This window comes from Pongo abelii, chromosome 1, assembly GCF_028885655.2.
Source record: "Pongo abelii isolate AG06213 chromosome 1, NHGRI_mPonAbe1-v2.0_pri, whole genome shotgun sequence".
Taxonomy (NCBI): Eukaryota; Metazoa; Chordata; class Mammalia; order Primates; family Hominidae; genus Pongo; species Pongo abelii.
This window is the reverse complement of record NC_071985.2, coordinates 228,018,746-228,045,056: the sequence shown is the minus strand read 5'-3', so window position 1 is coordinate 228,045,056 and position 26,311 is coordinate 228,018,746. Positions and strand designations below refer to the sequence as shown.

Below are 26,311 nucleotides of genomic sequence, written 5' to 3'. Positions count from 1 at the left end.
AGCCGGCCGAGGGTGGCGGCGGCAGCGCCGGAGGCACGGCGGCACGGCGGGGGGGCGGCACACATGCCCGGATTGTGACGTCCAGTCTGGTTGCTGTGGCAACCCCATCCCATCGTTCCGGCAGCGCGACTAGTTAACAGCAGAGAACAAGTTGGGGGACTAGTCCTGAGCCGCCGGGTGAGGGTGGGGACCGGGGGGCGCCCCGGCAGGGGGAGCCGTCGAGGCGTCCGCGCGCCCGCGGACCCGACGGCCGAGCGGGCAGCCGGGGCTTGGCGAGCCCGGGCGCAGGGGTAGGCGAGGAAACACCGCCCCCGCGCACCCTGGGCAGAGCCAGCCGCCGCCGCTAGCCTGCGAAGGCGCTGGGCCCCGAGCCCCCCAAGGGCGCGGAGGCGGGGTCTTCAGGGCAGCGCGCGGCCGGCTCCCCGACTCGGTTCACAGGCGCCAGGACCCACCCCGCACCCGGCTCCGGCCTCAGCACGTTCCTAACCCCCTCTCCAAAGAGGATTAGAAGAAAAATGTGTTCCACAGTTGGGGAAAAGACGCTCTGGAGACTGTGGGTCTGATTACTGCAGAAAAATCCGCGCAGGCGGGCTCCCCTCACCTGCTTCCCGGCTCCCACCGCCCACGTGCCCGCTTCCAAAAAGCCCCTCCAGGCTGGGTGCAGCTGAAACCCATGCAGACCCCTAAGGGTGGTGCGGATCTGCGATGTCTGTGCCCAAAACTCCCGCTCAGAAGCGACACCTGTCGCAGAGCAGGAAGGAGCCGCCGCCACCAGCCCTCGGTCGTTAAAGGTGAAGATGGAGGCCAAAGCCCTCGGGAGCAAGACTGGAATTTTAAATGAGCGCCTCCAGTCTCCGCGGCGGCAAGTCTTAAAGCTACCTTAAGAAAGCAAAAGTTTCAGGGGCTGGCCGACCGCCAGCTCTCTAACCCCAGAAGGCCGGTGAAGGGAGGGCCCCCTCTCACTGCCTCGCAGGGGCACTGAGGGAACCCACCTGAGACACGCAGGATCGGCAGCAGTTTCCCTTCTTCCCGTTCAATTTTATTGCCAGCAAACCCCAAACAAAAGACCCTCTACATTCATCCCTGGGCAAGGAGAGGTCGGTCCAGCCTTCTGGAACCAAAGACTGGGGTGTTGGGAACCCCTCCAACGCCCAGATCCGCTTTAACTACGCTGTAGATAGAGACGCCGGGTCAGCCCAGTGCTGGCCGCCTGCAAGGGGAAAGGAACCCTCTTCAGGGAAGCAGGCCAGGAAACCAAAGGGCCTTCCCTCCCAAGGCCGTGTTTCCCCACAGAGCAGCTAGCCAGGGGGAGCCCCAGATCACCGAGGCATGAACCAAACCTGCCTCTTCCTCGTTCTTTCCAGACCCAACTGCCTCCATGAATGGTGACCAACAGGGAGGAAAGCCCTAAGCTGACATGCCCACCCCTCAGTTACCAGCCCCCCAACACCTCTCTAATCCCTTTCAAAGGTCCCCTGCCCTTCAGTAGAAAAACTCTGATTTACAATATTTCTCATCACCAGAAAGCCGCGCCCATCATTAACCTTGGCTCCAATTCCCAAGGCGAGGCTGAAAGTCAAGATATCGTTCAAGAAAGAACAGGTCTAACTGCTTAATCTGGCAACAAATTAGAGCCGAGATGTTCATCAGTCATAATCCTCTCCCCGTCCTGTTCTTCCCGATGACTGCAACTAGGTAATATTATTTAATGTCCAAAAGCAAAATGAAACAAAAACTGGAATGCTAGAAACAAATGGATTTTTTACTACAAATCTCCAGGTTTTGGGGTTGTTTTTTTTTAAAGGCGGGGGGGTGAGATGGTGTCTGTCGTCAGGCTGGAGTGCAGTGGCGCAATCTCAGCTCACTGCAAATCTCCGCCTCCCGGGTTCAAGCGATTCCCCTGCCTCAGCCTCCCCAGTAGCAGCTGGGACTACAGGCGCGCACCACCACGCCTGGCTAATTTTTTGTATTTTGGTAGAGACAGAGTTTCACCCTGTTGGCCAGGATGATCTCGATCTCCTGACCTCGTGATCCGCCTGCCTCGGCCTCCCAAAGTGCTGGGATTACAGGCGTGAGCCACCATGCCCGGCTCTCCAGTCATTTTTAAAGGAGAGCCCTTATTATTGTTAAACTATTAAATGGGCATTTTAATGACAATGGATCAAAAATGCATGATGTTAAAAGCAATCCCTGAAACAGTGAACATTCGGTAAACTCTGCAGTTGCGAGAACAAGCCTATCATTAAGGTTACTGTTTTAGGAGACAAGATTCTCATGTTTGCTGATCATAGAGCTCATAATTTCACCTCAGTGACAATTCCAAAATCAAAATATTTTTTAATATACCGGTTACAAAAGCATCAAGGAAAAAACTTTTTTCGGCTGGGTGCAGTGGCTCACTCTTGTAATCCCAGCACTTTGGGATGCCGAGGTGGGCAGATGACGGATCACCTGAGGTCAGGAGTTCAAGACCAACCTGGCCAACATGGAGAAACCCCATCTCTACTAAAAATACAAAAATTAGCTGGGCATGGTGGTGGGCACCTGTAAGCCCAGCTCCTCGGGCGAGTGAGGCAGGAGATTTGCTTCAACCCAGGAGACAGACGTTGCAGTGAGCCAAGATTGCGCCACTGCACTCCAGCCTGGGTGACAGAGCGAGACTGTCTCAAAAATAGAAAAAAAAAACTTTTTCCAAGAACAGAGTTGAAAAAGCTCATCATCTTCTGCACATACCATACTCAATTTCCATTCCAGGGCTACATGAACTCCTCATCCAGGAACCCCCAACCCCTGCCTGAGGCCATTTCGTTCAACAGTGCATATCCACACTGTGGCCACCTGGCACCGCCGGCTTCTCAAGGGCAATGAAGTGCTTGTACATACACCACCTCGCAGCCAGTCACAGAGATCAAAACTCTGCCCCACACCTCCTCCTCAGCAGGGGTGACACGGCGTCACTCAGGACCGCAGTGTCCTCTGCAATGAAGGCTCAGCGCCCACCTGCTGCACCAAGACTTTTGTTGCACTTGAAGGCTTTTTCCGAAAGTGTGGACCCTGCACCACCTGAATTCAAATCAGTTGGGGTTGCAGGGAAGGAAGGAGCTTCTCAAAAAGGCAGTCCTGGGCCATGGCCCTGAACCTGAGAAAATCCTTGTGTAAGCCTGAGAACGTTTTATGGGTGTTCTCTGGGTTCTAGCTATGGTGGCAGCTAACTCACTCCGCTGGTCAGCACAGCCTTTACAGACTGTTTTAGCTGGGCCCAAAATAGCCTGGGGGAAAAAAAAGAATGTGTTATTCTCAAATCCATCCCAAAGACAAGAAAATGGCTGGATTAGAAATTCAGTTTCCTGTTCCTAGAGATAAGCACTATGATGGCACCGTTTAACAGGCGGTCCCCACCTGCTTCCTGTAGGTGGAGGGCTACCTCCTTGCAGGGATGGCAAATCCCCATACCAAGCCTCGCTTCTACCCTCTTCTCCCTCAAAGAGAATCAACCCTACAGTTTATTCCACTAAATATAGGCCCATCACCACGACTCGGCGAACAGCCTGGCAAGTGCCAACCCAGGCTCTCCTTCGGGGGCCTGGCCCATCTCTCAACGCCGTGGTGCCCCTACCCTGCGGCTTCTGACTCATCACCCCAGTATTCTCTCCAAGGGTTACTGGGGAGATGGTCTGTCCCCTGGAACTGCCAGATCTGTAACTGTCACACATCCTAGGTCCCCCTCCCCCGTGGGAGGTCTTGGCTTACAACACTTGACAAGTTTAAGGGTCTGAGTCCCATGTACAAATGGAAAGTGAAATCAGGTGTCAACACCAAATTCCAGGCTCCCCTGACATCAGTGACTTCAACAGCCGGACCATTATTCCCCATCACCGGGGTCCTTATCACCCTCCAGGAAATCAAGTGTCCCCTAAAAAGGCTGAGATCTAGATAGCCCCAGGTATCAACTGTCTTAAGACACTTGGTATTATCCAACTTCCTCACTTTCCCCGTGTTTCTGACCACCTCTGTGCTACACACCATTCATGAGCAAAGTTAGGACCCACGTATTTCAACACCTGGCTGTTCCCGAAAAGGTATGAGGACAACAGTACTCAAAACCCAAACACTTCACCACTGAAAGTGCCATGGGAAAAGGGGGATCAGAGGCTTTTGGAGGGAAAACATGAAGCCTTTAGAAGTGACTAGTTCGTAGCACTTAGTGACATCAACAAACCTCATTTCCTCAGCTGCACCAGCACACTCAAGGGAAGGGCGTGAGGGTGTTTGTGTAACTGGCATTGGCTGAGACGAGACCGACCTCCTGTTTCGGGACTCTTATGAACTTAAATCACAGCTTGAAACTCTCCACGACCCCAGTCAGCCCGTGCCTCAACTATTTTCGATCGGGCAAGTGAGGTGTGAGTCAAAACAAAGGAAACTGGTCTACAGTGTGCTTTGGGCACAGCTGGTGTCATGGCTGTGATGGAATTCAAGTTCACACTACCTATTCCCCATCAGAAAACGGCGTTTGCTGGCAAAATTGTTCCCCAGGCTCTGGATCTGGAGAAATTCTACACAGAGTTTAGTGACAGCCAACTCCTGAATCTCACCGTGGCAAAACAGCACAACTAAGGGAAGAAAAGTGGAAATAAAGGACATCTTTTCTTCTAAGCCTAATAAAGACCAACGTAACTGTTGGTGCAGCAACTAATTTGTGAGGACAAAGCTTTTCTTAACATGCCAGTCCTTTAAAAAAACAAAGCCTTGCACAGTAATAGTAGCCAGGTGTTAGCCACTTTAATAGAAAATGTGATCAAAACTCGATTACAAGAGTTTAAAAAGACATAGAAAACCAGTGAGTTTCAATTTTATTACAAGTTTTCAAATCTGGGACTAGTTTCTTTTTTTCTTTTAACTTAAATGCTAACTTCAGCCCAGGGTTTTTTCACAACCAAACTAAAAATGACTTACTACATGGGAACATCAAAGCAACAAGTAAAATTTGTAAACTCAAGCCACAAACTTAGTTAATAATCATGGTTAAGGGACATCGCCAAAGAGCAACTGATGCCTCAATGAAGTTTGAAAGAAACTCTGCTTTCTGTGACGGCAGAGAAGAAATATGCAAGCAATTCTGCTTCAAAGAAATTTGCATAGAAATGGAAAAATGCCAGAGCCTTTAACAAAAGTGAAATTGCAAAGCCTCAACACGTTCAACTCAATCCACAGAACACCAAATGTTTAATGGGAGCCAAGGTAGGACTGAGCATTGAACTTCCAGCTATGCAACTCGCAGGGCACAATTTCAAGTATGGAAACCATCTGTAGGCAAGCTCTTTTAAAAATATGAATTTTAGACACCGTAAATTCTAAAGCAGACACTTTTGCATTACTGTTCGAATTTCAGAAGGGCACCACAAGGCACCAGAGTCTTTCAAAGTCACTCACAGCGACAATTGCATCTTTTTTCCCAGCCTCGGTAGCCCCTTTCAGTTGTCTAGCCTCTGCACTGCGGCACGCCACTGACATTAAATCCAGTCACGGCCTAAGTGGCATGGGGCAGCTATTTCCAGGGCACCTTCCATCTCCTTGGCATGGGAGGCTTCCCAGTCACTCCTCCTTCGTGTCCCCCCCTTTACCAGAGCCTCCAGAGCGCTTGGCATCAGGGGCCCCCATCGCTGGGCCCCACATGGGAGACCACATCTGGAAGCACTATTCCTACAGCTCCCTCTGCTGGAGACCAAAGTGACAGTTTGTTGCAAAGACTTGTAGAAACATTACTTACACGTTCATTTCTGTACACATTTAGTTAATTTAGAATCTGGGACTTTTACAATTGATTCCCCAAACCCCTTTATGGCAGCAACACTGAAGGAGCACAGTCTCTCTCTCTAGGAAGAAGAAGATTAGCAGACATAATTGTGTGCGTCAAGAGAAATTTGTAATCAAAAAATGAAAGTAAGACGAATGGCCCAGAAACCCGCATTTTATTGACACTGTCATTTTCCCACAGAGAATCTTAGAAAGATGTCACATTTTCTTTTAATGAAAGAGAGAAACCCACTTGTATCCCTGAATCATTGAGAAAAGCAACAGATACAACTGACAGTCACACTTTTTAAAATCAAACAGTCACTACCTTCAGCCCACACCTCCACACCCGCATCTGCCTCCCCAATGGCTGTCAGTTCCGTAAAGTCACCCTCTCCTTCTACTCTGGTATTACCACGAGAATTGAAATTTTTAAGCAGAAAAAAAAAAGAAGTCAAGTTACAAATAAGTGAGTGGTGAACCAAGGGAAGCCCTTTGACTGATTTCCAATTTTCTGTTCAATCCACACTGCAGAGATACAAGGATAAACCACCATTTTGGTTCCCAAGTTTTATTCAAGAACTCATACAAAATTTTCCAGATAAATGAAATTTAATCCTCATCTTCCTCCTCTTCTTCGTCCTGGTTAATCTGGAAGTAACGTAATTCGTAACTCTCTTTGCTGTTAGCAACTACGCGCAACCAGTCACGTAGATTATTCTTCTTCAAATATTTTTTGGTGAGATATTTCAAATACCTGCAGAGAAAGGACACAAGAACTCCACTAGACAGTTGGTGCTTGCATTCTAAAACATTTTAACTTTTATAAAACCCAGCACTCAAAATCATTACAATTCAAGGTGTTTTCCCAAGCCTCAAAAATGGCAAAGATAAGGCAAATACACCCAGCCAAGGCTCTCAGAGTCATCAGCCACGTACCATCGACACTGGCAGTAACAATTAGAATAGACTGGGCATGGTGGCTCAGGCCTGTAATCCCAGCGCTTTGGGAGGCCAAGGCAGGCAGATCACTTGAGGTCAGGAGTTCGAGACCAGCGTGAACAACATGGTGAAACCCCATCTCTACTAAAAATAAAAAAATTAGCTGGGCATGGTGGTGCACGCCTGTAATCCCAGCTACTCGGGAGGCTGAGGCACAAGGATCCCTTGAATCCAGGAGGCGGAGGATGCAGTGAGCTGAGATTGTACCACTGCATTCCAGCCTGGGTGACAGAGCGAGACTGCCTCCAAAAAAAAAAAGAGAAAAAAAACCAGGCCAGGGGCACTGGCTCACACCTGTAATCCCAGCATTTTGGGGGGCTGAGGCAGGCGGATCATGAGGTCAGGAAATGGAGACCATCCTGGCTAACACGATGCAACCCTGTCTCTACTAAAAATACAAAAACTTTGGCTGGGCGCAGTGGCTCACGCTTGTAATCCCAGCACTTTGGGAGGCTGAGGTGGGCGGATCACGAGGTCAGAAGATCGAGACCACGGTGAAACCCCACCTCTACTAAAAATATAAAAAATTAGCCGGGCGTGGTGGCAGGCGCCTGTAATCCCAGCTACTCAGAGAGGCTGAGGCAGGAGAATGGCGTGAACCCGGGAGGCAGAGCTTGCAGTGAGCTGAGATAGCGCCACTGTACTCCAGCACTCCAGCCTGGGTGACACAGCGAGACTCCGTCTCAAAAAAAAAAAATTAGCCAGACATGGTGGTGGGCACCTGTAGTCCCAGCTAGTCAGGAGGCTGAGGCAAGAGAATCTCTTGAACCCGGGAGGCAGAGGCTGCAGTGAGCTGAGATGGCGCCATTGCACTCCAGCCTGGGCCACAGAGCAAGACTCCATCTCAAAAAAAAAAAAAAACCAAGAGCAGATAAGTAGATAAGTAGATGTACCAGTTGTCCATGAAAATGCAGCAAACACCTATAACATGGTTTTTAGTGACCACTGGAAAAAGATAACATGATAGAAATTTTACAGTTAAGTACACAACCTCAATACCTTTTATGCAGAAAATAGTGGGTTTCCAAAGAGCTGTAAGCACTGCGCACACATCACCTCACGGAGTCAAACCCCCTTTTGAGGTTGTCTGGATGATGAGAACGGCTTCTTAGGGGTGCGCACACACTCGCTCCTGCTCACCACCCAACACACAGGGACAGAATGCCACCCTGCCACTGCGCTCATGCCCAGAGAGCACAAGGCCTTTCAGTCAGCCTGCCCAACTGCTGCTTTAGCCAGGTGAGAGCTAAACACTCACCACAACAGGGTGATCATTAGAAAACTCTTTTTTTTTTTTTTTTTTTTTTTTTGAGACAGAATCTCGTTCTGTGGCCCAGGCTCACTGCAACCTCTGCCTCCAGGATTCAAGCAATTCTCGTGCCTCAGTCTCCCAAGTACCTGGGATTACAGGTGTATAACACCATGTCCAGCTAATTTTTGTAATTTCAGTAGAGATGGGCGTTTTGCCATATTGGCCAGTCTGGTCTCGAACTCCTGGCCTCAAGTGTCTGCCCGCCTCAGCCTCCCAAAGCGCTGGGATTATAGGTGTGAGCCACTGTGACCAGCCAAAACACTCATTCTTTATGGAAAAGCAAAAACTGGCTTTTGTGCCCAACACCCTAACTACATAAAGATGACCTAAGGGCTGGGCACGGTGGCTCACGCCTGTAATCCCAACACTTCGTGAGGCCAAGGTGAGAGGATCCCTTGAATCTAGGAGTTCGAGACCAGCCTGGGCAACATAGCAAGACCCTGTCTCTACACAACATTTTTTTTTTAATTAAAAAAAAAAAAAAAAAAGATGAAGTGCACCACAATCTTGGCACTCTCTCACCAGCTTGCTTACGTGGCCCTGAGGCTATTCCGAATCTTCCCAAGCCATAAAGAGGAATTTCACAACACACAAACCCACAGCAGAGCCAATTAATCTGACCAAGCTGTTTCTCCCACAGTGAAAGGCGACCCCTGCTACTAACCATCTCTTCAGACCATAGCAAGGATTACATGAGATGCTCAGAGAGATCCCTGGCTTTTTTTTTTTTTTTTTTTTTTTTTGAGACAGAGTTTCGCTCTTGTTGCCCAGGCTGGAGTGCAATGGCACGATCTCCGGCTCACCTCAACCTCCGTCTCCCGGGTTCAAGCGATTCTCCTGCCTCAGCCTCCCAAATAGCTGGGATTACAGGCATGTGCCACCACGCCCAGCTAATTTTGTATTTTTAGTAGAGATGGGGTTTCTCCATGTTGGTCAGGCTGGTCTGGAACTCCCGACCTCAGGTCATCCACCCATCTGGGCCTCCCAAAGTGCTGGGATTACAGGTGTGAGCCACCACGCCCAGCCTGGATCCCTGGCATATTAACAGGACCCAAATGTCATGAACCAACAGACTCACCATCTCCAAAAAAGGAGCACTGTGACAGTGCTCCACACCAACAAAGCAATCTCCACACCAACAAAGCAATCTCCACACCAACAAAGCAATCTCCACACCAACAAAGCAATCACCACACCAACAAAGCAATCGCCACAAAGTGTGAAGATCTCAATTTAACTGTCCACTTTTTGCTACGCAAAGATAAATCAATTTGGTCATTCCATCTAAAAAGTACACTTTTGTCAATTATTTCCACCATATTGTATTCAGATGAGATTAATTCAAAATTTCAGGTGGTTGAAATTTTCCCTGACATAGCCGGGCATGGTGGGGCACTCGTGTAGTCCCAGCTACTTGGGAGGCTGAGGCAGGACTGTTTGAGCCAGGAGATGGAGGCTAGAGTGAGCTATGATCACCCCACTGCTCTCCAGCCTTGGTGGCAGAGTAAGAGCCTATCTAAAAAAAAGGAAAAAAAAAATCCTTAATAGTACACTGGGGAAAAAAATCAGGTTTTAAAAAAAAAAAAAAAAAAAAAAAAACCCTGTACAGGCCAGGCAGGGTGCCTCATGTCTGTAATCCCAGCACTTTGGGAGGCCGAGGCGGGTGGATCACCTGAGGTCAGGAGTTCCAGACCAGCCTGGCCAACATGATGAAATCCCCCTCTCTACTAAAAATACAAAAAATTAACCGGACATGGTGGCAGGCGCCCGTAATCCCAGCTACTCAGGAGGCTGAGGCAGGAGAATTGCTTGAACCCGGGAGGCAGAGGTTTCAGTGAGCTAAAATCGTGCCACTGCACTCCAGCCTAGACAACAAGATCAAAACTCCTTTTCAAAAAAAATAAATAAATAAAAGCCCTGTACAAATTCAGAGACAGAAAAAGTTCTAGATTCGGGACACCTTGAACCTTTCAGGAAAATAAACTATTATCATCAAGAAAGGAAAGCTGTAATAGATGATTAAGGCACCTTCCCTTCTCCACTGGATAAAGAACAGAAAATCTGTGAAAACGAAAGTGACGCATGCCAGGAGACATCCTCACCCTGGTGAACAGGCCACAGAAAGGCAGCAGAACTTCCCCAGGGGTTCTGCTGCAGCCCAGCAGGCCGGAGGCTTTGTACCCCCCAGAAGCCCCACTCTCACTGCTTCCCAGGCAGACTGTGAGGACTTCACTTAAGTTCCAAAGTCTTTTCTTCACTGACATAGCTGAACATAAAAGCATTAACTACAACCAATTTGTACTAACATACCTTAAAATTTCCCACCACTTGATTTAGTATGTTGTTGTTTTTTTGGTTTTTTTTGAGACAGAGTTTCGCTCTTGTTGCCCAGGCTGGAGTGCAATGGTGCGATCTTGGCTCACCGCAACCTCCGCCTCCCTGGTTCAAGCAATTCTCCTGCCTCAGCCTCCCGAGTAGCTGGGATTACAGGCATGCACCACCACACCCAGCTAATTTTGTATTTTTAGTAGAGACGGGGTTTCTTCATGTTGGTCAGGCTGGTCTCGAACTCCTGACCTCAGGTGATCCTCTGACCTCGGCCTCCCAAAGTGCTGGGATTTAGTATGATTAAAAGCTCCTAACAGGCCGCAGCCCCAGGCTAGGAGCTGAGTATATATGCATATCCAATTCTTCAGCAACTGGTAAAGTATTTTAACCTCATCCTCAAAAACCAACACATAACATAGGAGGGAACTAGCAAATTAATGTCTCCATTTTGAAATGAAAGAAAATGGCCCCCAGGAATTAACTAGAGTGGACTCGGTCTAAACTGAGGTCTTCAGATTCCTTGTTCAGTGCCAAAGTAGCACTTACAAGGGAAACAACTGGAATTCAAAAGGAAAGCTCTTGGCCAGACACAGTGGTTCACGTTTGTAATCCCAGCACTTTTGGGAGGCCAAGGCAGGTGGATCACCTGAGGTCAGGAGTTCAAGACCAGTCTGGCCAACACAGTGAAACCCCGTATCTACTAAAAATACAATAATTAGGCCAGGCGCGGTAGCTCACACCTGTAATCCCAGCACTTTGGGAGGCCAAAGCGGGTGGATTACGAGGTCAGGAGATCGAGACCAGCCTGGCCAACATGGTGAAACCCTATCTCTACTAAAAAACAAAAAAAATTAGCCAGGCGTGGTGGCAGGCGCCTGTAATCCCAGCTACTCGGGAGGCTGAGGCAGGAGAATCGCTTGAACCTGGGAGCCAGAGGTTGCAGTGAGCCAAGATCGCGCCACTGCACTCCAGCCTGGGCGACAGAGACTCCGTCTCAAAAAAAAAAAAAAAAGAGGCCGGGCGCAGTGGCTCACGCCTGTAATCCCAGCACTTTGGGAGGACAAGGCGGGCGGATCACGAGGTCAGGAGATCGAGACCATCCTGGCTAACACAGTGAAACCCCGTCTCTACTAAAAATACAAAAAAAAAAAATTAGCTGGGCGCAGTGGCAGGCGCCTGTAGTCCCAGCTACTCGGGAGGCTGAGGCAGGAGAATGGCGTGAACCTGGGAGGCGGAGCTTGCAGTGAGCCGAGATCTCACCACTGCACTCCAGCCTGGGCGATAGAGCAAGACTCTGTCTCAAAAAAAAAAAAAAAAAAAAAGAAAGAAATACAAGAATTAGCCGGGTGTGGGCCAGGAGCAGTGGCTCATGCCTATAATCCTTGTACTTTGGGAGGCTGAGGCAGGCGAATCACCTCTAGTTAAGAGTTCGAGACCAGCCTGGCCAACATGGCAAAACCCTGTCTCTACTAAAAATACGAAAAATTAGCCGGGCGTGGTGGCATATGCCTGCAATTCCAAAAACTCAGGAGGCTGAGGCAGGAGAATCGCTTGAACCTGGGAGGCAGAGGTTGCAGTGGGCCAAGATGGCGCCACTGCACTCCAGCCTGGGCAACAGAGCAAGATTCGGTTTCAAAAAAAAAAAAAAGAAAGAAAGGTAAGCTCTTACTGTGATCTAGAGATAGGAAGCAATTTTTTTTTTAAATTGAGATAGGGTCTCACTCTGTCACCCAGGCTGGCCTGCAGTGGCACAATCACAGCTCATTATAACCCTAACCTGCGGGGCTCAAGCCATCCTCCCACTTCAGCTCCCCAAGTGGCTGGACTACAGGTACATGTCACCATGCCCAGCTAATTTGAACTCTTGTAGAGATGGAGGTCTCACTATGTTGCCCAGGCTGGTCTCAAACTCCTGGGCTCAAGCAATACTCCTGTATCACCCTCCCAAAGTGCTGGGATTACAAGCATAAGCCACTGTGCCCAGCCAAGAATATTTTTGAGAAAACAGTCTTGAAAGCAAATCTGAGTACCTTACTGTTTAAAATACTTTAGCCTGGCCGGGCGTGGTGGCTCAGGCCTGTAATCTCAGCACTTTGGGAGGCCAAGGCGGGTGGATCACTTGAGGGGAGGAATTTGAGAGCAGCCTGGCCAACATGGTGAAACCCCCGTCTCTACTAAAAACACAAAAATTATCCGGGCGTGGTGGCGGGAGCCTGTAGTCTCAGCTACTCAGGAGGCTGAGGCAGGACAACTGCTTGAACCCAGGAGGCGGAGGTTGCAGTGAGCCGAGGTCGCGCCATTGCACAACAGCCTGGGCGATGGAGTGAGACGCCGGCTCAAAAAAAAGTAAAACACTTTAGCCTGTGAAAGACAAAATTTTAAAACCACCAAAAGTTGACTATTGTTAACAACCATAATAGCATTCATCCACTGCCTCCTGCACTGAGCATAGTTCCAGAAATTAACAGATGCAAACCAATCACTCTGCGGGTGCCCCCACTCCCAGGCAGGGAAAAGGCGGGCTGAGCACTGGGTGCACGCAGGCCACACATACTTCCCTCCCGTACCTTTTGGAGAAAGGCACCTCGGATGTCACGGTGATCTTGCTCTTGCTCCTTTCGATGGTCACCACCCCTCCACCAAGGTTCCCAGCTTTTCCGTTCACTTTGATCCTTTCTTGCAAAAACTGCTCCTGTAGAAATCATTAAATTGACCAATGAAGTGACAGGTTCATCTGTCTCAACAGAATATTTTATTTTTTTGTCTCCCAACACTGAACTAGTATCATTTTTTGTTTTGGTTTTGGAGACAGAGTCTCACTCTGTCGCCCAGGCAGGAGTGCACCAGCGCAATCACAGCTCACTGCAGTCTCAACCTCCCAGGCTCAAGTCTCGACCTCCCAGACTCAAGTGATCCTCCCACCTCAGCCTCTCAAAGTGCTAGGATTACAGGCATGAGCCATCCCACCTGGCACCAGCTTATTTTATAATTTTTTTTTTTTTTTGAGATGGAGTTTAGCTCTTGTTGCCCAGGCTGGAGTGCAATGGCGCGATCTCGGCTCACTGCAACCTCCGCCTCCCAGGTTCAAGTGATTCTCCTGCTCAGCCTCCCAAGTAGCTGGGATTACAGACATTCGCCACCACGCCCAGCTAATTTTGTATTTTTAGTAGAGACGGGGTTTCTCCACGTTGGTCATGCTGGTCTCAAACTCCCGACTTCAGGTGATTCATCCACCTCTGCCTCCCAAAGTGCTGGGATTACAGGCGTGAGCCACTGCACCTGGCTTAACATTTTTAAGAGAAGGGGTCTCTCTATGTTGTCCAGGTTGGTCTCAAACTCCTGGGCTCAAGTGATCCTCCCACCTCGGCCTCCCAAAGCGTGGGGATTACAGGTGTGAGCCACCATGCCTGGCCCTAATATCAGTTTCTTAAATGTTCAGTCTTTTTTTAAAAATGGTAACAAATCCCATTTACATACATACTATGAGACGACATCCCAGTGTAAACATACTTGACTACTTCCCAGTATAAACATACTTGACACAAGGCCAACTGTGCCTCGCCATGAAAGGCTTAGTGGGCAACACTAGACAGGAAACCCAAGGGCAAACTTTTACAAGATACGCCTATAATCCCAGCACTTTGAGAGGCTGAGGTGGGTGGATCTCCTGAGCTCAGGAATTTGACACCAGGCTAGGCAACATGGCGAAACCCTCTCTCTACAAAAAATACAAATATTAGCCGGGTGTGGTGGCATGTGCCTGTAGTCCCAGCTACTCAGGAGGCTGAGACAGGAGAATCGCTTGAGCCCAGGAGGCAGAGGTTGCAGTGAGCCGAGATCACGCCACTGCACTCCAGCCTGGGGGACAGAGAGACCCTGTCTCAAAAAAATAAATAAATAAAACAAACTTTCCCCCTCCCCCTCCCCCTCCCCCTCCCCCTCCCCCTCCCCCTCCCCCTCCCCCTCCCCCTCCCCCTCCCCCTCCCCCTCCCCCTCCCCCTCCCCCTCCCCCTCCCCCTCCCCCTCCCCCTCCCCCTCCCCCTCCCCCTCTCCCTCTCCCTCTCCCTCTCCCTCTCCCCTCTTTTTTTCGGTCTCCCTCTCCTTCTTTTTTCAGTCTCCCTCTGTTGCCGAAGCTGGACTGTACTGCCGGGATCTCGGCTTGCTGCAACCTCCCTGCCTCGGGCTCCTGTGACTCTCCTGCCTTGGCCTGCCGAGTGCCTGGGATTGCAGGCGCGCGCCGCCACGCCTGAATGGTTTTTGTATTTTTGGTGGAGACGGGGTTTCGCCTTGTTGACCGGGCTGGTCTCCAGCTCCTGGCCTCGAGTGATCTGCCTGCCTCGGCTTCCCGAGGTGCTGGGATTGCAGACGGAGTCTCGCTAACTCAATGCTCAATGGTGCTCAGGCTGGAGTGCAGTGGTGTGATCTCGGCTCTCTGCAACCTCCACCTACCAGCCTCCTGCCTTGGCCTCTTAAAGTGCTAAGATTACAGCCTCTGCCCCACCGCCACCCCGTCTAGGAAGTGAGGAGCGTCTCTGCCTGGCCGCCCATCGTCTGGGATGTGAGGAGCCCCTCTGCCCGGCCGCCCTATCCGGGAAGTGAGGAGCGCCTCTGCCCGGCCGCCCATCATCTGGGATGTGAGGAGCGCCTCTGCCCGGCTGCCACCCCGTCTGGGAGGAAGTGAGGAGCGCCTCTGCCCGGCTGCCCCGTCTGGGAGATGAGGAGCACCTCTGCCCGGCCGCCCCGTCTGGGAGGAAGTGAGGAGCGCCTCTGCCCTGTTGCCCTATCTGGGAAGTGAGGAGCGCCTCTGCCTGGCCGCCACCCCGTCTGGGAAGTGAGGAGCGCCTCTGCCCGGCTGCCACCCCATATGGGAAGTGAGGAGCGCCTCTGCCCAGCCGCCCCTTCTGGGAGATGAGGAGCGCCTCTGCCCAGCCGCCCCGTCTGGGAGGTGAGGAGTGCCTCTGCCCGGCCGCTCCGTCTGGGAGGTGAGGAGCGCCTCTGCCTGGCCGCCACCCCGTCTGGGAGGAAGTGAGGAGCACCTCTGCCCAGCTGCCCCATCTGGGAAGTGAGGAGCGCCTCTGCCCGGCTGCCACCCCCTATGGGAAGTGAGGAGCGCCTCTGCCCGGCCGCCCACTCTGGGAAGTGAGGAGCGCCTCTGCCCGGCCGCCCACTCTGGGAAGTGAGGAGCGCCTCTGCCCGGCCGCCCACTCTGGGAAGTGAGGAGCGCCTCTGCCCGGCCGCCCACTCTGGGAAGTGAGGAGCGCCTCTGCCTGGCCGCCCACTCTGGGAAGTGAGGAGCGCCTCTGCCCGGCCGCCCACTCTGGGAGGTGAGGAGCGCCTCTGCCCGGCCGCCCACTCTGGGAGGTGAGGAGTGCCTCTGCCCGGCCGCCCCGTCTGGGAGGTGAGGAGCGCCTCTGCCTGGCCGCCACCCCGTCTGGGAGGAAGTGAGGAGCACCTCTGCCCGGCCGCCCACTCTGGGAGGTGAGGAGCGCCTCTGCCTGGCCACTCCGTCTGGGAAGGGAGGAGCGCCTCTGCCCGGCCACCCCGTCTGGGAGGTGAGGAGCGCCTCTGCCCGGCTGCCACCCCGTCTGGGAGGAAGTGAGGAGCACCTCTGCCCGGCCGCCACCCCATATGGGAAGTGAGGAGCGCCTCTGCCTGACCACTCCGTCTGGGAGGTGAGGAGCGCCTCTGCCCGGCCGCCCCGTCTGGGAGGTGAGGAGTGCCTCTGCCCGGCCGTCACCCCGTCTGGGAGGAAATGAGGAGCACCTCTGCCCGGCTGCCCCGTCTGGGAGATGAGGAGCACCTCTGCCCGGCCGCCCCGTCTGGGAGATGAGGAGCACCTCTGCCCGGCCGCCCCGTCTGGGAGGTGAGGAGTGCCTCTGCCCGGCTGCCACCCCGTCTGGGAGGAAGTGAGGAGCACCTCTGCCCGGCCGCCCCCTCTGGGAAGTGAGGAGCGCCTCTGCCTGGCCGCCACCCCGTCTGGGAGGAAGTGAGGAGCGCCTCTGCCTGGCTGCCACATCTGGGAAGGGAGGAGCGCCTCTGCCCGGCCGCCACACCGTCTGGGAAGTGAGGAGCGCCTCTGCCTGGTCGCCCCGTCTGGGAGGTGAGGAGCGCCTCTGCCCGGCCGCCCAGTCTGGGAAGTGAGGAGCGCCTCTGCCCGGCCGCCCTGTCTGGGAGGTGAGGAGCGCCTCTGCCTGGCCGCCACCCCATCTGGGAGGAAGTGAGGAGCGTCTCTGCCCAGCCGCCCCGTCTGGGAAGTGAGGAGCGCCTCTGCCCGGCCGCCCCCTCTGGGAAGTGAGGAGCGCCTCTGCTCGGCCGCCCCCTCTGGGAAGTGAGGAGCGCCTCTGCTCGGCCGCCCCGTCGGGGAAGTGAGGAGCGCCTCTGCCCGGCCGCCCCGTCTGGGAGGTGAGGAGCGCCTCTGCCCGGCTGCCACCCGGTCTGGGAGGAACTGAGGAGCGCCTCTGCCCGGGCGGCCCCGTCTGGGAAGCGAGGAGCGCCTCTGCCCGGGCGGCCCCGTCGGGGAAGTGAGGAGCGCCTCTGCCCGGCCACCCCGTCTGGGAGGAGAGGAGCGCCTCTGCCCGGGCGGCCCCGTCTGGGAAGCGAGGGGCGCCTCTGCCCAGCCGCCCTGTCTGGGAGGTGAGGAGCGCCTCTGCCCGGCTGCCCTGTCTGGGAGGTGTACCCAACAGCTCCGAAGAGACAGCGACCATCGGGAGCGGGCCATGAGGACGATGGCGGTTTCGTTGAAGAGAAGGGGAGGAAGTGTGGGGAAAGGAAGGAGAGATCAGATTGTTGCTGTGTCTGTGTAGAAAGGGGTGGGCATAGGAGACTCCATCTTGTTCTGACTAGGAGAAATTCTTCTGCCTTGGGATGCTGTTGATCTATGGCCTTTCCCCCAGCCCCCTGCTCTCTGAAACATGTGCTGTGTCAACTCAGGGTTAAATGGATTAAGGGTGGTGCAAGATGTGCTTTGTTAAACAGATGCTTGAAGGCAGCATGCTCTTTAAGAGTCATCACCACTCCCTAATCTCAAGTACTCAGGGGCACAAACACTGCAGAAGGCCGCAGGGTCCTCTGCCTAGGAAAACCAGAGACCTTTGTTCATGTGTTTATCTCCTGACCTTCTCTCCACTATTATCCTATGACCCTGCCATATCCCCCTCTCCGAGAAACACCCAAGAATGATCAATAAATACTTCAGAAATTAAAAAAAAAAAAAAAAAAAAAAAAAAAAAAAAAAAAAAAAAAAATAAAACAAACTTTTACAAGGTACATGCAACCAAAGCTAAAAGCAACTTCTGAATCTAAAGAGTATAAAACACTGTTCACAGAACTATCAGAAAATAAGCCTTCAACCTAGTAGAAAGAGCAAAAACATAGTGACCGAAACAATTCTAGACCTGGTCCAGGGCCATGTGTGGTACAGCAGAAGCAGCAGCCACTCAGGAGCCTCAGACATTCCCTGCAAACTCCTGTGTGGGCCTCAGCAAGACATTCACCTCCTTGTGCTTCAGAAAGCTTTGCCCAAAAAGGACCTTTTTAGTTGTTTTCTTGCTATGGCAATGACACGAAGTCCCTTTCAGCTCAAAATTCCTATAATTTTCCATTTAAAAACTCCAATACAAAATATGTTAACTGGCTGGGTGCAGTAGCTCACACCTGTAATCCCGGCACTTTGGGAAGCCAAGGCAGGAAGATCGCTTGAGCCCAGGAGTTCAAGATGAGCCTGGGCAACTTAGGAAGACCCTTCCCCTACAGAAAAATTTAAAAATTAGCTAGGTATGGTGGTGCATGCCTGTGGTGCCAGCTATTCCAGAGGCTGAGGTGGGAGGATCACTTGGGCCTATGAGGTTGAGGCTGCAGTGAGCCAGGATCATGCTACTGCCCTTCAGCCTGGACAACAGACCCTTTCTCAAAAAATAAAAATTTGGGAGACTGAGGTGGGCAGATCACGAGGTCAGGAGATCGAGACCATCCTGGCTAACATGGTGAAACCCCGTCTCTACTAAAAATACAGAAAATTAGCCAGGTGTGGTGGCGGGTGCCTGTAGTCCCAGCTACTTGGGAGGCTGAGGCAGGAGAATGGCATGAACACGGTAGGCGGAGCTTACAGTGAGCCAAGATAGTGCCACTGCATTCCAGCCTGGGCAACAGAGCAAGACTCCGTCTCAAAATAAATAAATAAATAAAAATTTGGGGCCAGGCGCGGTGGCTCACACCTGTAATCCCAACACTTTGGGAGTCCGAGGCAGGCGGATCACAAAGGCAGGAGATTGAGACCATCCTGGCTAACACGGTGAAACTCTGTCTCTACTAAAAATACAAAAAATTAGCCGGGCATAGTGACAGACACCTGTAGTCCCAGCTACTTGGGAGGCTGAGGCAGGAGAATGGCATGAACATGGGAGGCGGAGCTTGCAGTGAGCCGAGATCACACCACTGCACTCCAGCCTGGGTGACAAAGAGCAAGATTCCGTCTCAAAAAAAAAAAAAAAAAAAATTTGGCTGGGCACGGCTGTTCATGCTTGTAATCCCAGTACTTTGGGAGGCCGAGGCTGGCAAATCACCTGAGATCAGGAGTTCGAGACCAACCTGGCCAACATGGCAAAGCGCCATCTCTACCACAAAAATACACAAATTAGCTGGGCATGGTGGCGCACGCCTGTAATCCCAGCTACTCGGGAGGCTGAGAAAGAGAATCACTTAAACCTGGGAGGTGGAGGTTGCAGTGAGCCAAGATCACACCATTGCACTCCAGCCTGGGCGAAAGAGTGAGATTCCATCTCAAAAATAAATAAATAAAAATAAAATAAAATGGCCAGGCGCGGTGGCTCATGCCTGTAATCCCAGCACTTTGGGAAGCCGAGGCGGGTGGATCACCTAAAGTCAGGGGTTCGAGACCAGCCTGACCAACATGGAGAAACCCCATCTCTATACTAATACAAAAATTAGCCAGGGGTGGTGGCAGGCGCCTGTAATCCCAGCTACTTGGGAGGCTGAGACACCAGAATGGCTTGAACCAGGGAAACAGAGATTGTGGTGAGCCGAGATTGCACCATTGCACTCCAGCCTGGGCAACAAGAGCAAAACTTGGTCTCAAAAAACAAATAAATAAAATAAAATAAACAAAAAGTATACGTTAACCATAAATGAGGCACAGAGTGATTAGGTCAGAGATCTTGAATTCTGCATCTCAAGATTCATAAATGACCTAAGTTTTCTATCCTAAGGAGGCTTCCAGAAGGAAAGACAATCACACAAACAGATGAGTGGGCTGAGGGAATGGCTCAGAGGGAGGGAGGCGAGAATAACGCCAGAACAGGGCTACCATGTGAATACCAAACTGGAAGACACCGAAGTTGAAAAAGAGAAGGCCACAGAAAAGCCAGAAGTCACTGGATAGAGAACGAACTGAAGAAATAGGGGATTTCTTGAAGGACACAGATGCAAACAGCATCTACATAAAGGCAATAAACTATAAGAGGTTACCTAAATTCCATTCTGGATAATTCGTGACCATAATTATTTTGTGTTTAACAATTGTTTTTGTTGTAATGATACTGATCCTGGCAATAGTTCAGCCTTCTGGAGAATTTAGAGCAAATGCAAATTTAGGAGACTTCTGCACACAAATACGAAGTCTGAATCCCCCAAACATGGCTATTAGAGGAAAAAGAATAAAATGTCAAAACCAAACTGCTGAGTCAAAATGTGGCAGAAGGATTATTTACTATTTCTAGATTGCAATAGGATAGAGGAATATTGGGGAATGGGCCAAATACAGGGGCAAAAAATCAGCACAGAGCAAGATCTGAAGAAAAAAAAAGCTCCAATTACAATTCAGCAAGCAGGGTACTTTAAACACTAAAGCTCAGATGCTTCATAATATAGAAAAGCTTTGGGAACTGCTGCCACCTGTCCAAAGCTCCACATCAAAGCAGTGAGACCCAGGACAGAGGCAGCCCACAGTCAGGATCAGGGTCCCTCACTTATGCTTAAACACACCAAACAGCAAGGGGGATGCCATGGACCCAGTGAAATTTGTCTGTTTCTCAGTAACTTTTTTTGTTTTCTTTTTGAGACAGAGTCTCGCACTATCTCCCAGGATGGAGTGCAATGGTGCGATCTCTGCTCACTGCAACCTCCGCCTCCCGTGTTCATGCGATTCTTCTACTGCAGCCTCCCGAGTAGCTGGGATTACAGGTGCACACCACCACACCCAGCTAATTTTTTGTATTTTTAGTGGAGATGGGGTTTCACTATGTTGGCCAGACTGGTCTCGAACTCCTGACCTCATGATCTGCCCGCCTCAGCCTCCCAAAGTGTTGGGATTATAGGCGTGAGCCACCGCGCGTGGCCTGTTTCTGGGTAACTTTTAAGTAAAATCATTTGTGGAAACTAAAGGAGAAAAACAAGATAGTCCTCTAACACCTCTGTACTAGAGCCCTTCTTGCTTATTCTAAGCCCATCTCCTTTTACTCCTCACAACTGTTGCACACACAAGAAGAAGCAAGACTTGGAAACAAACAAGTAATCTGCCCACATTCCCAGGATGAAATGATACAGCCAGACCTGTGAAGCTGCCTATAAGCCTGAAAACAGAAATGTACCCCAGTAGGTTTTCTCAACAGTATCTCAAAATGTTCGTGACCACCCGAGTGGCAATAAGGATATAACTTACAAAATTGGCAGCATCCATGATTCCATCTTCTACAGGGTGGGTGCAATCAAGAGTGAACTTCAGAACTTGCTTCTTTTTTTTGCCCCCCTTTGCCACAAGCTTTTTCTAAGAAAATACACAAATGATAACAGAGATGAAGATTCAATCAGTCAGAAAAACAAGATTAACGGAACCAGAAACGTCATAGGTATAAAAGTCCATACAAATACAAAACTAATGGAAGTGTGCTCCCTTTGCCAGAGGACCAAGAGGCATCATTGCCTGACTGCCAGAGGTATAATGGGGCAGATGCTGCTCTACAAGCTTGGGGCCTGGGGTCATGCCCTTTTGATGGGGAAATCATTCTAGCACTCTTGACTCACTCAAACTTTCCAGTCTCCCCAATCTCTACAAGCATGAAGGTCTCTTAGTTTATGAACCACAATACAATGAACATTTCCTTTTATTTGCCCTAACATTCCCAATTTCAAAAAATACTATTTTATTTTTTTCCAAAATTAGAGTGCAGGCATACAAAATGCCTTGCATACCCACAATTTTCATGTGAAATCAATCCTTGTCCTACATGTTCAGAGTAGGGTCCTGATCCGTCTTAGCTCATCTCCCTTAATCCTGTCTCATCCACCTTCTCATGAAGGGAGTTGCAAAGTATTCTAGGTGCCTGTCCACTCCAGCTTGGACAAGGTTAAGGCTAAAACCTAGAATCTTATTGCAACACTACCGTCAAGAACTTCTGACATTTTGATTCGCTTAATCTACGCATCACCCGGCAAAGCACATCCTACAAGGTTCCAGTTTCTTCACTCTTACGAAGAAGCTTGTGTTAATCTTATCTCTCTACAAACTTGACACCATTAATGCACTTGTGCATCGTACCAACCTGTACTTTCACGTTTAAAAGCTCTGCAGAACTAAACAGACTTTTCCAAGAACACATCTTACCTCCCTTCCTTTATGTCTAAAAGAACTTCATCTAAAACTTGTGTTAACTGGATCAACTTTTCAAACATTTGGCCACTACAAAAATCACTGATTTATTTTTTACAACGTCTCTTCCCAGTAACAATCTAAGAGGGATGCTTTAAGATCTATTCCGAACACACACAATCAATCAAGAGACCTACCCACAATGGACTTGATACTTCTCCATCAAGATTTTAAACCAAAAGGCATTTAAAAGCCCAACCAGACAGAAAGAGCAGAAGAACCGGAAATGTTAACCAGGGAGTCCCAACAAAAGAGGAAAAGTAGGATCTTGGGACGAAGAACACGGAAAAACAACTTTCTCAAATAACCAAGGAGGAGGGCGCCGCACAGCCCAGTCCCGGCACAGCTAAAGGAGAATGCAATGAGAGCCTTCTCCCTACACCACTGTAACACCCGTTTGGGTCTGTACAGTGCGCCCTGATAAACTAATTTCCTCTGGGGACGCTAAAAAGCTCCTCAAACCCAGGCCTCCTCTCCGAAAGCACGCCGACCAAGCCGCCCTTCCGCGGATTCGTCCCCGAGTCTTGGCCATGGACTTCCGAATGCGCGGCTCCCCAGGGTAGCAGGTCCCGTTCTTCTTCCCAGCCCTCCACCCAGGTAATCAGGCCCCCGGCCGGGGTCCGAGGACCAGTGGCCGGCCCAGACCGCTGTCTCCAGGCTCCAGCTCCCCGCTGGCCCCTAGCTGGGGCCCGAGCCCGAGCCCGAGCCCGGGCCTCCGAGACCTCCCGGATCTCCCTCACGAGCCTCGGGCCGCGGCCTCCTCCGCCTACAACGTGCTGGAATCGGCAGGGGCTCTGGCCCGCTCCGGCCGACCTGCCAGCCCACCCCAGCAGGACGCTGCAGGGCGCCGTCCCCAGCGAGCCTGGGTAGATGCCGGGCTCGGCGAGGCCCACGTGCCTCCTCTGGTGCCGAGGCCTCACGCGGAGCCATACTAACCACAGGAGCCATGGCGGCAGCGGAGTTAGAAAGGGAGGTGAGCGAACTACGCAGACGCAAAGAGCCCGCAGCGCGCAAGGCACGGAGGGTCCAGGCCGCACTAATCGCTTTGCCACGCCCCTCGTCCGCCACCTTTTCTCTTGGTTATGTACGATAGGGGAGCGATTGGTTTTCCTGAATGCAAAACGCGTCCTCTCCCAGGCCTGGAGGGTTTCGGGGGAAGGAAGGAGGCCCGGCGGGCTGTCCCACTGCGAACGATCGGAGGGGGGAAGCCAGACTGGACGAGCCCAAAGATAAATAAAGGGGTTGGCTTTACTTTTTGAAAGTCTTGGGAAGAAAAAAGAAATAAGGAAATTCACTATACTGTAAATTACCAGCTAGTGGGATGGGAATCGAATCTACTAATTTGGGGAAGTGGGGAAATTCCTTCTAGCCACCGGGAAATTTCGTTCAGAGGTCCCAATGCCAGACCACTATGGCTTCCTCAAAAAGCTCCAGCTTGGAAGCTCATGCCCAGGGGCTGTCTCCCAGTGCCTGTCCTTCTTGCTGCAGCCAAGCCGCCCCCTCGCTGATCACCACTCCCTAGTTTCCCAGCCCAAGCCTTCTAATTTCCCATCCCAAACCAATATGTAGTTGAGGACCACCAGGAGATCTGGAAAATGCAGATTCCAATTCCAGCGGTCTCAGTGGCCTGAAATTCTGCATTTCTCACAAGTTCTCAGACAATGCTGATGCTGCGAGTCCATGGACCGCATGTGGAGAAGCAAACGTCCTCATCCCCAGGCCCACAGGTCCCTTGAACTGGGCTACTTTGCACCCACTCACCCCCTGCGTCCTCATGAAATTATATTCCAGGATCCTGAATTGTAAATCACTCAGTGGCACACACACTCTCCACTCCCTTTACCTGGCTTCAGTGTACTCACCTAGCAAAAGTCCAATCACTGAAAGAGACACTGTGCTGATGGGTCTAGATTTCAACTCAGACCTCAAGCCGGTTGACCAACCTCCAAAGCCAGCTGCTGTTCTTGACTCTACAATGTTCATGCTGGGCCTCTGCAAACACTTCTGCTTTCCAGCTGATCCCGGTTTGGCTCTATCAATAGGGGGCTTTGCTTCCTGCTTGCTCCCGTCCTGTCTGGTGTCACCCACTCTTGCTTCTTTATCCTGGAGGTGGCAGTTGGAACATTCTGGAAGCAGCAGTGGAATCCAGTCTGCACTTATTCCAACATTTGCAGAACCAGTCTCATTTTCTTCTCAGAGACACCAGCCCTAGCGGAGCAGCACCCTCTCCTCCGATGTCTGAGTTTCACCTCCCGGTGCCCCTCCTCAAGCATCTACATTTTAATAATACCACCCTACGAGTGGTAGCTACTTCCTGCAGTTGCTACTGTTAGTATTATACCCCATCAGTTACCTAAACACATCTTTATACCTAGTTAACAATCCTTTATATTAAATTCTCTCAGTTAAAAACTATAGCGTGTTGTCTTTTGACTGGACCCTGGCTGATAACGGACCCTAAGCGAGCCCTCAGGGCTACTGACAATCCTAAATCTCTCCCCCAAGGGACTATTTCCCTTTCTTGTTGTTGTTTTTAATAGAGACAGAGTCTTGCTCTGTCACCCAGGCTGGAGTGCAGTGGCGTGATCATAGCTTACTGCAGCCTCAAACTCCTGGGCTCAAGTGATCCTCCCACCTTGGCCTCCCAAATTGCTGGGATTACAGGCATAAACCACTGCACCTGGCCCAAAAGACTATTTCACACCTCAGTCATAATGCCAGCCCCTTCTTTCTAAACCTCTCTCTCAGCAGTTGACTTTTATTGTTCTTTTCTTTTTCTTTCTTTCTTTTTTTTTTTTTTTTCTGAGACGCTTTCACTCTGTTGCCCAGGCTGGAGTGCAGTGGTGCGAATACGGCTCACTGAAGCCTTGACATCCTAGGCTCCAGCAATCCTCCCACCTCAGCCTCCTGAGTAGCTAGAACCACAGGTGTGCACCACCACGCCCAGCTGCATGTTTTTTTTGTTTTGTTTTGTTTTGTTTTGCTGTTGTAGAGAGTTGGTGTCTCACTATGGTTATGTTGCCCAGGCTGATCTAGAACTCCTGGGATAAAGCAATCTTCCTGCCTCAGCCTCCCAAAGTGCTAGGATTACAGGCGGGAGCCATCACACCCAGCCTCCTCCCATCCTTATCTACACTTGATCTTTAGACAAGACCCATGCCCTTCCCTTTAAATATGACTCCCCGGCCAATGTGTGCAGCCTCTACCCCTCCCTGGACTCTCCACAGGTACAGCCAGTGGCATCCTTGGCATCTCTAGACTAGTGTCCCGTAGACCACCCTGACCCTCATGAGCCCATTCTCACCTCTTCACCCTCAACCCCACCTCCCCACACTCAAACCCTCATCCCTCACCCCACACCCCCTGCCCCGCCCCCACCTCTCCAGCCTCACCCCCATCATCCATCCTCACTCCCATCCCATGTTCAGCCCCACTCCCCACCCTGAGCTCCTTCATCTGCAGCCACATTGATCTGCTAGTCTCTAAATGTCTTCCCATTTCTAGGGCTTTGCACTTGCTCTTGCCTCTGTTTGGAACTTTTCCCAGCTTTTCTTTTTTTGTTTTTCTTTTGAGACAGGGTCTTACTCTATCACCCAGGTGGGACTGCAGAGGTGCAGTCACAGCTCACTGCAGCCTCAACCTCCTGGCTCAAGCGATCCTTCCACCTCAGCCTCTCAAGTAGCTGGGACTACAAGCACGAGCCACCATGCCCAGCTAAGTTTTAGTATTTTTTATAGAGGGGGGAGTCTTGCTATGTTGCCCAAGCTGGTCTTGAACTCCTGGGCTCAAGAGATTCACCCACGCTGGCCTCCCAAAGTGCTGGGATTACGGGTGTGAGCCACTGGGCCCAGCCTTCCTGGCTGTTCTTAATTTCTTATCCTCTGGGGGTCTCAAGCTCAGTTCCCCTTCTCTGCTCATGGTTACCTAGTGTGGTCCTCAGCTCGAGCCCCTCCCAACTGCCTCCATCGCATCATCCTTATTTATTTATTTAATTTTTTAGGCGGAATCTCACTCTGTCACCCAGGCAGGAGTGCAGTGGCGCCATCTCGATTCTCCTGCCTCAGCCTCGCAAGAGTAGCTGGGATTACAGGCATGCACCACTACACCCAGCTAATTTTTCTTTCTTTCTTTTTTTTTTTTTTTTTCAGACAGGTCTCACTCTGTCACTCAGGCTGGAATGCAATGGCGCGATCTCGGCTCACTGCAACCTC

General features: G+C 51.1%; 1 protein-coding gene and 1 long non-coding RNA gene across 5 annotated transcripts; one reads left to right on the top strand and one right to left on the bottom strand.

Moving 5' to 3' along the window:
* The first annotated feature begins 221 nt into the window (after nucleotides 1-221).
* Nucleotides 222-6,249, top strand: LOC129052212 (uncharacterized). The gene is made up of 2 exons (XR_008517124.2): nucleotides 222-1,695; nucleotides 2,755-6,249. It is a non-coding gene; the product is annotated as an uncharacterized LOC129052212 (long non-coding RNA).
* On the bottom strand, nucleotides 5,954-23,282 carry RPL22 (ribosomal protein L22). Of its 4 annotated transcripts, none has more exons than XM_002811569.6 (4): nucleotides 23,037-23,282; nucleotides 21,114-21,218; nucleotides 13,006-13,130; nucleotides 5,954-6,553 (listed from the first exon to the last, which is right to left on the bottom strand). In XM_002811569.6, the coding sequence occupies exons 1-4, from the start codon at nucleotides 23,046-23,048 to the stop codon at nucleotides 6,409-6,411; spliced, it is 387 nt and encodes a 128-aa protein (XP_002811615.1). In that variant the 5' UTR covers nucleotides 23,049-23,282; the 3' UTR covers nucleotides 5,954-6,408. The 4 variants fall into 4 exon arrangements, with proteins under 4 accessions (XP_002811615.1, XP_024109834.1, XP_024109825.1 ...); XM_024254066.3 differs by having other exon boundaries at nucleotides 22,998-23,067; XM_024254057.3 differs by having other exon boundaries at nucleotides 22,845-23,063.
* Nucleotides 23,283-26,311: the final 3,029 nt, after the last annotated feature.

Excerpts from the sequence above, each read along its gene's own strand:
- RPL22 (XM_024254057.3), bottom strand. The coding sequence starts at position 23,048 with ATGGCTCCTGTGGTTAGTATGGCTCCGCGTGAGGCCTCGGCACCAGAG. Across the intron at positions 21,219-22,844 it reads GGAGGAGGCCGCGGCCCGAG|AAAAAGCTTGTGGCAAAGGG; the intron begins GCTCGTGAGGGA and ends GTATTTTCTTAG. Across the intron at positions 13,131-21,113 it reads TCATGGATGCTGCCAATTTT|GAGCAGTTTTTGCAAGAAAG; the intron begins GTAAGTTATATC and ends TGATTTCTACAG.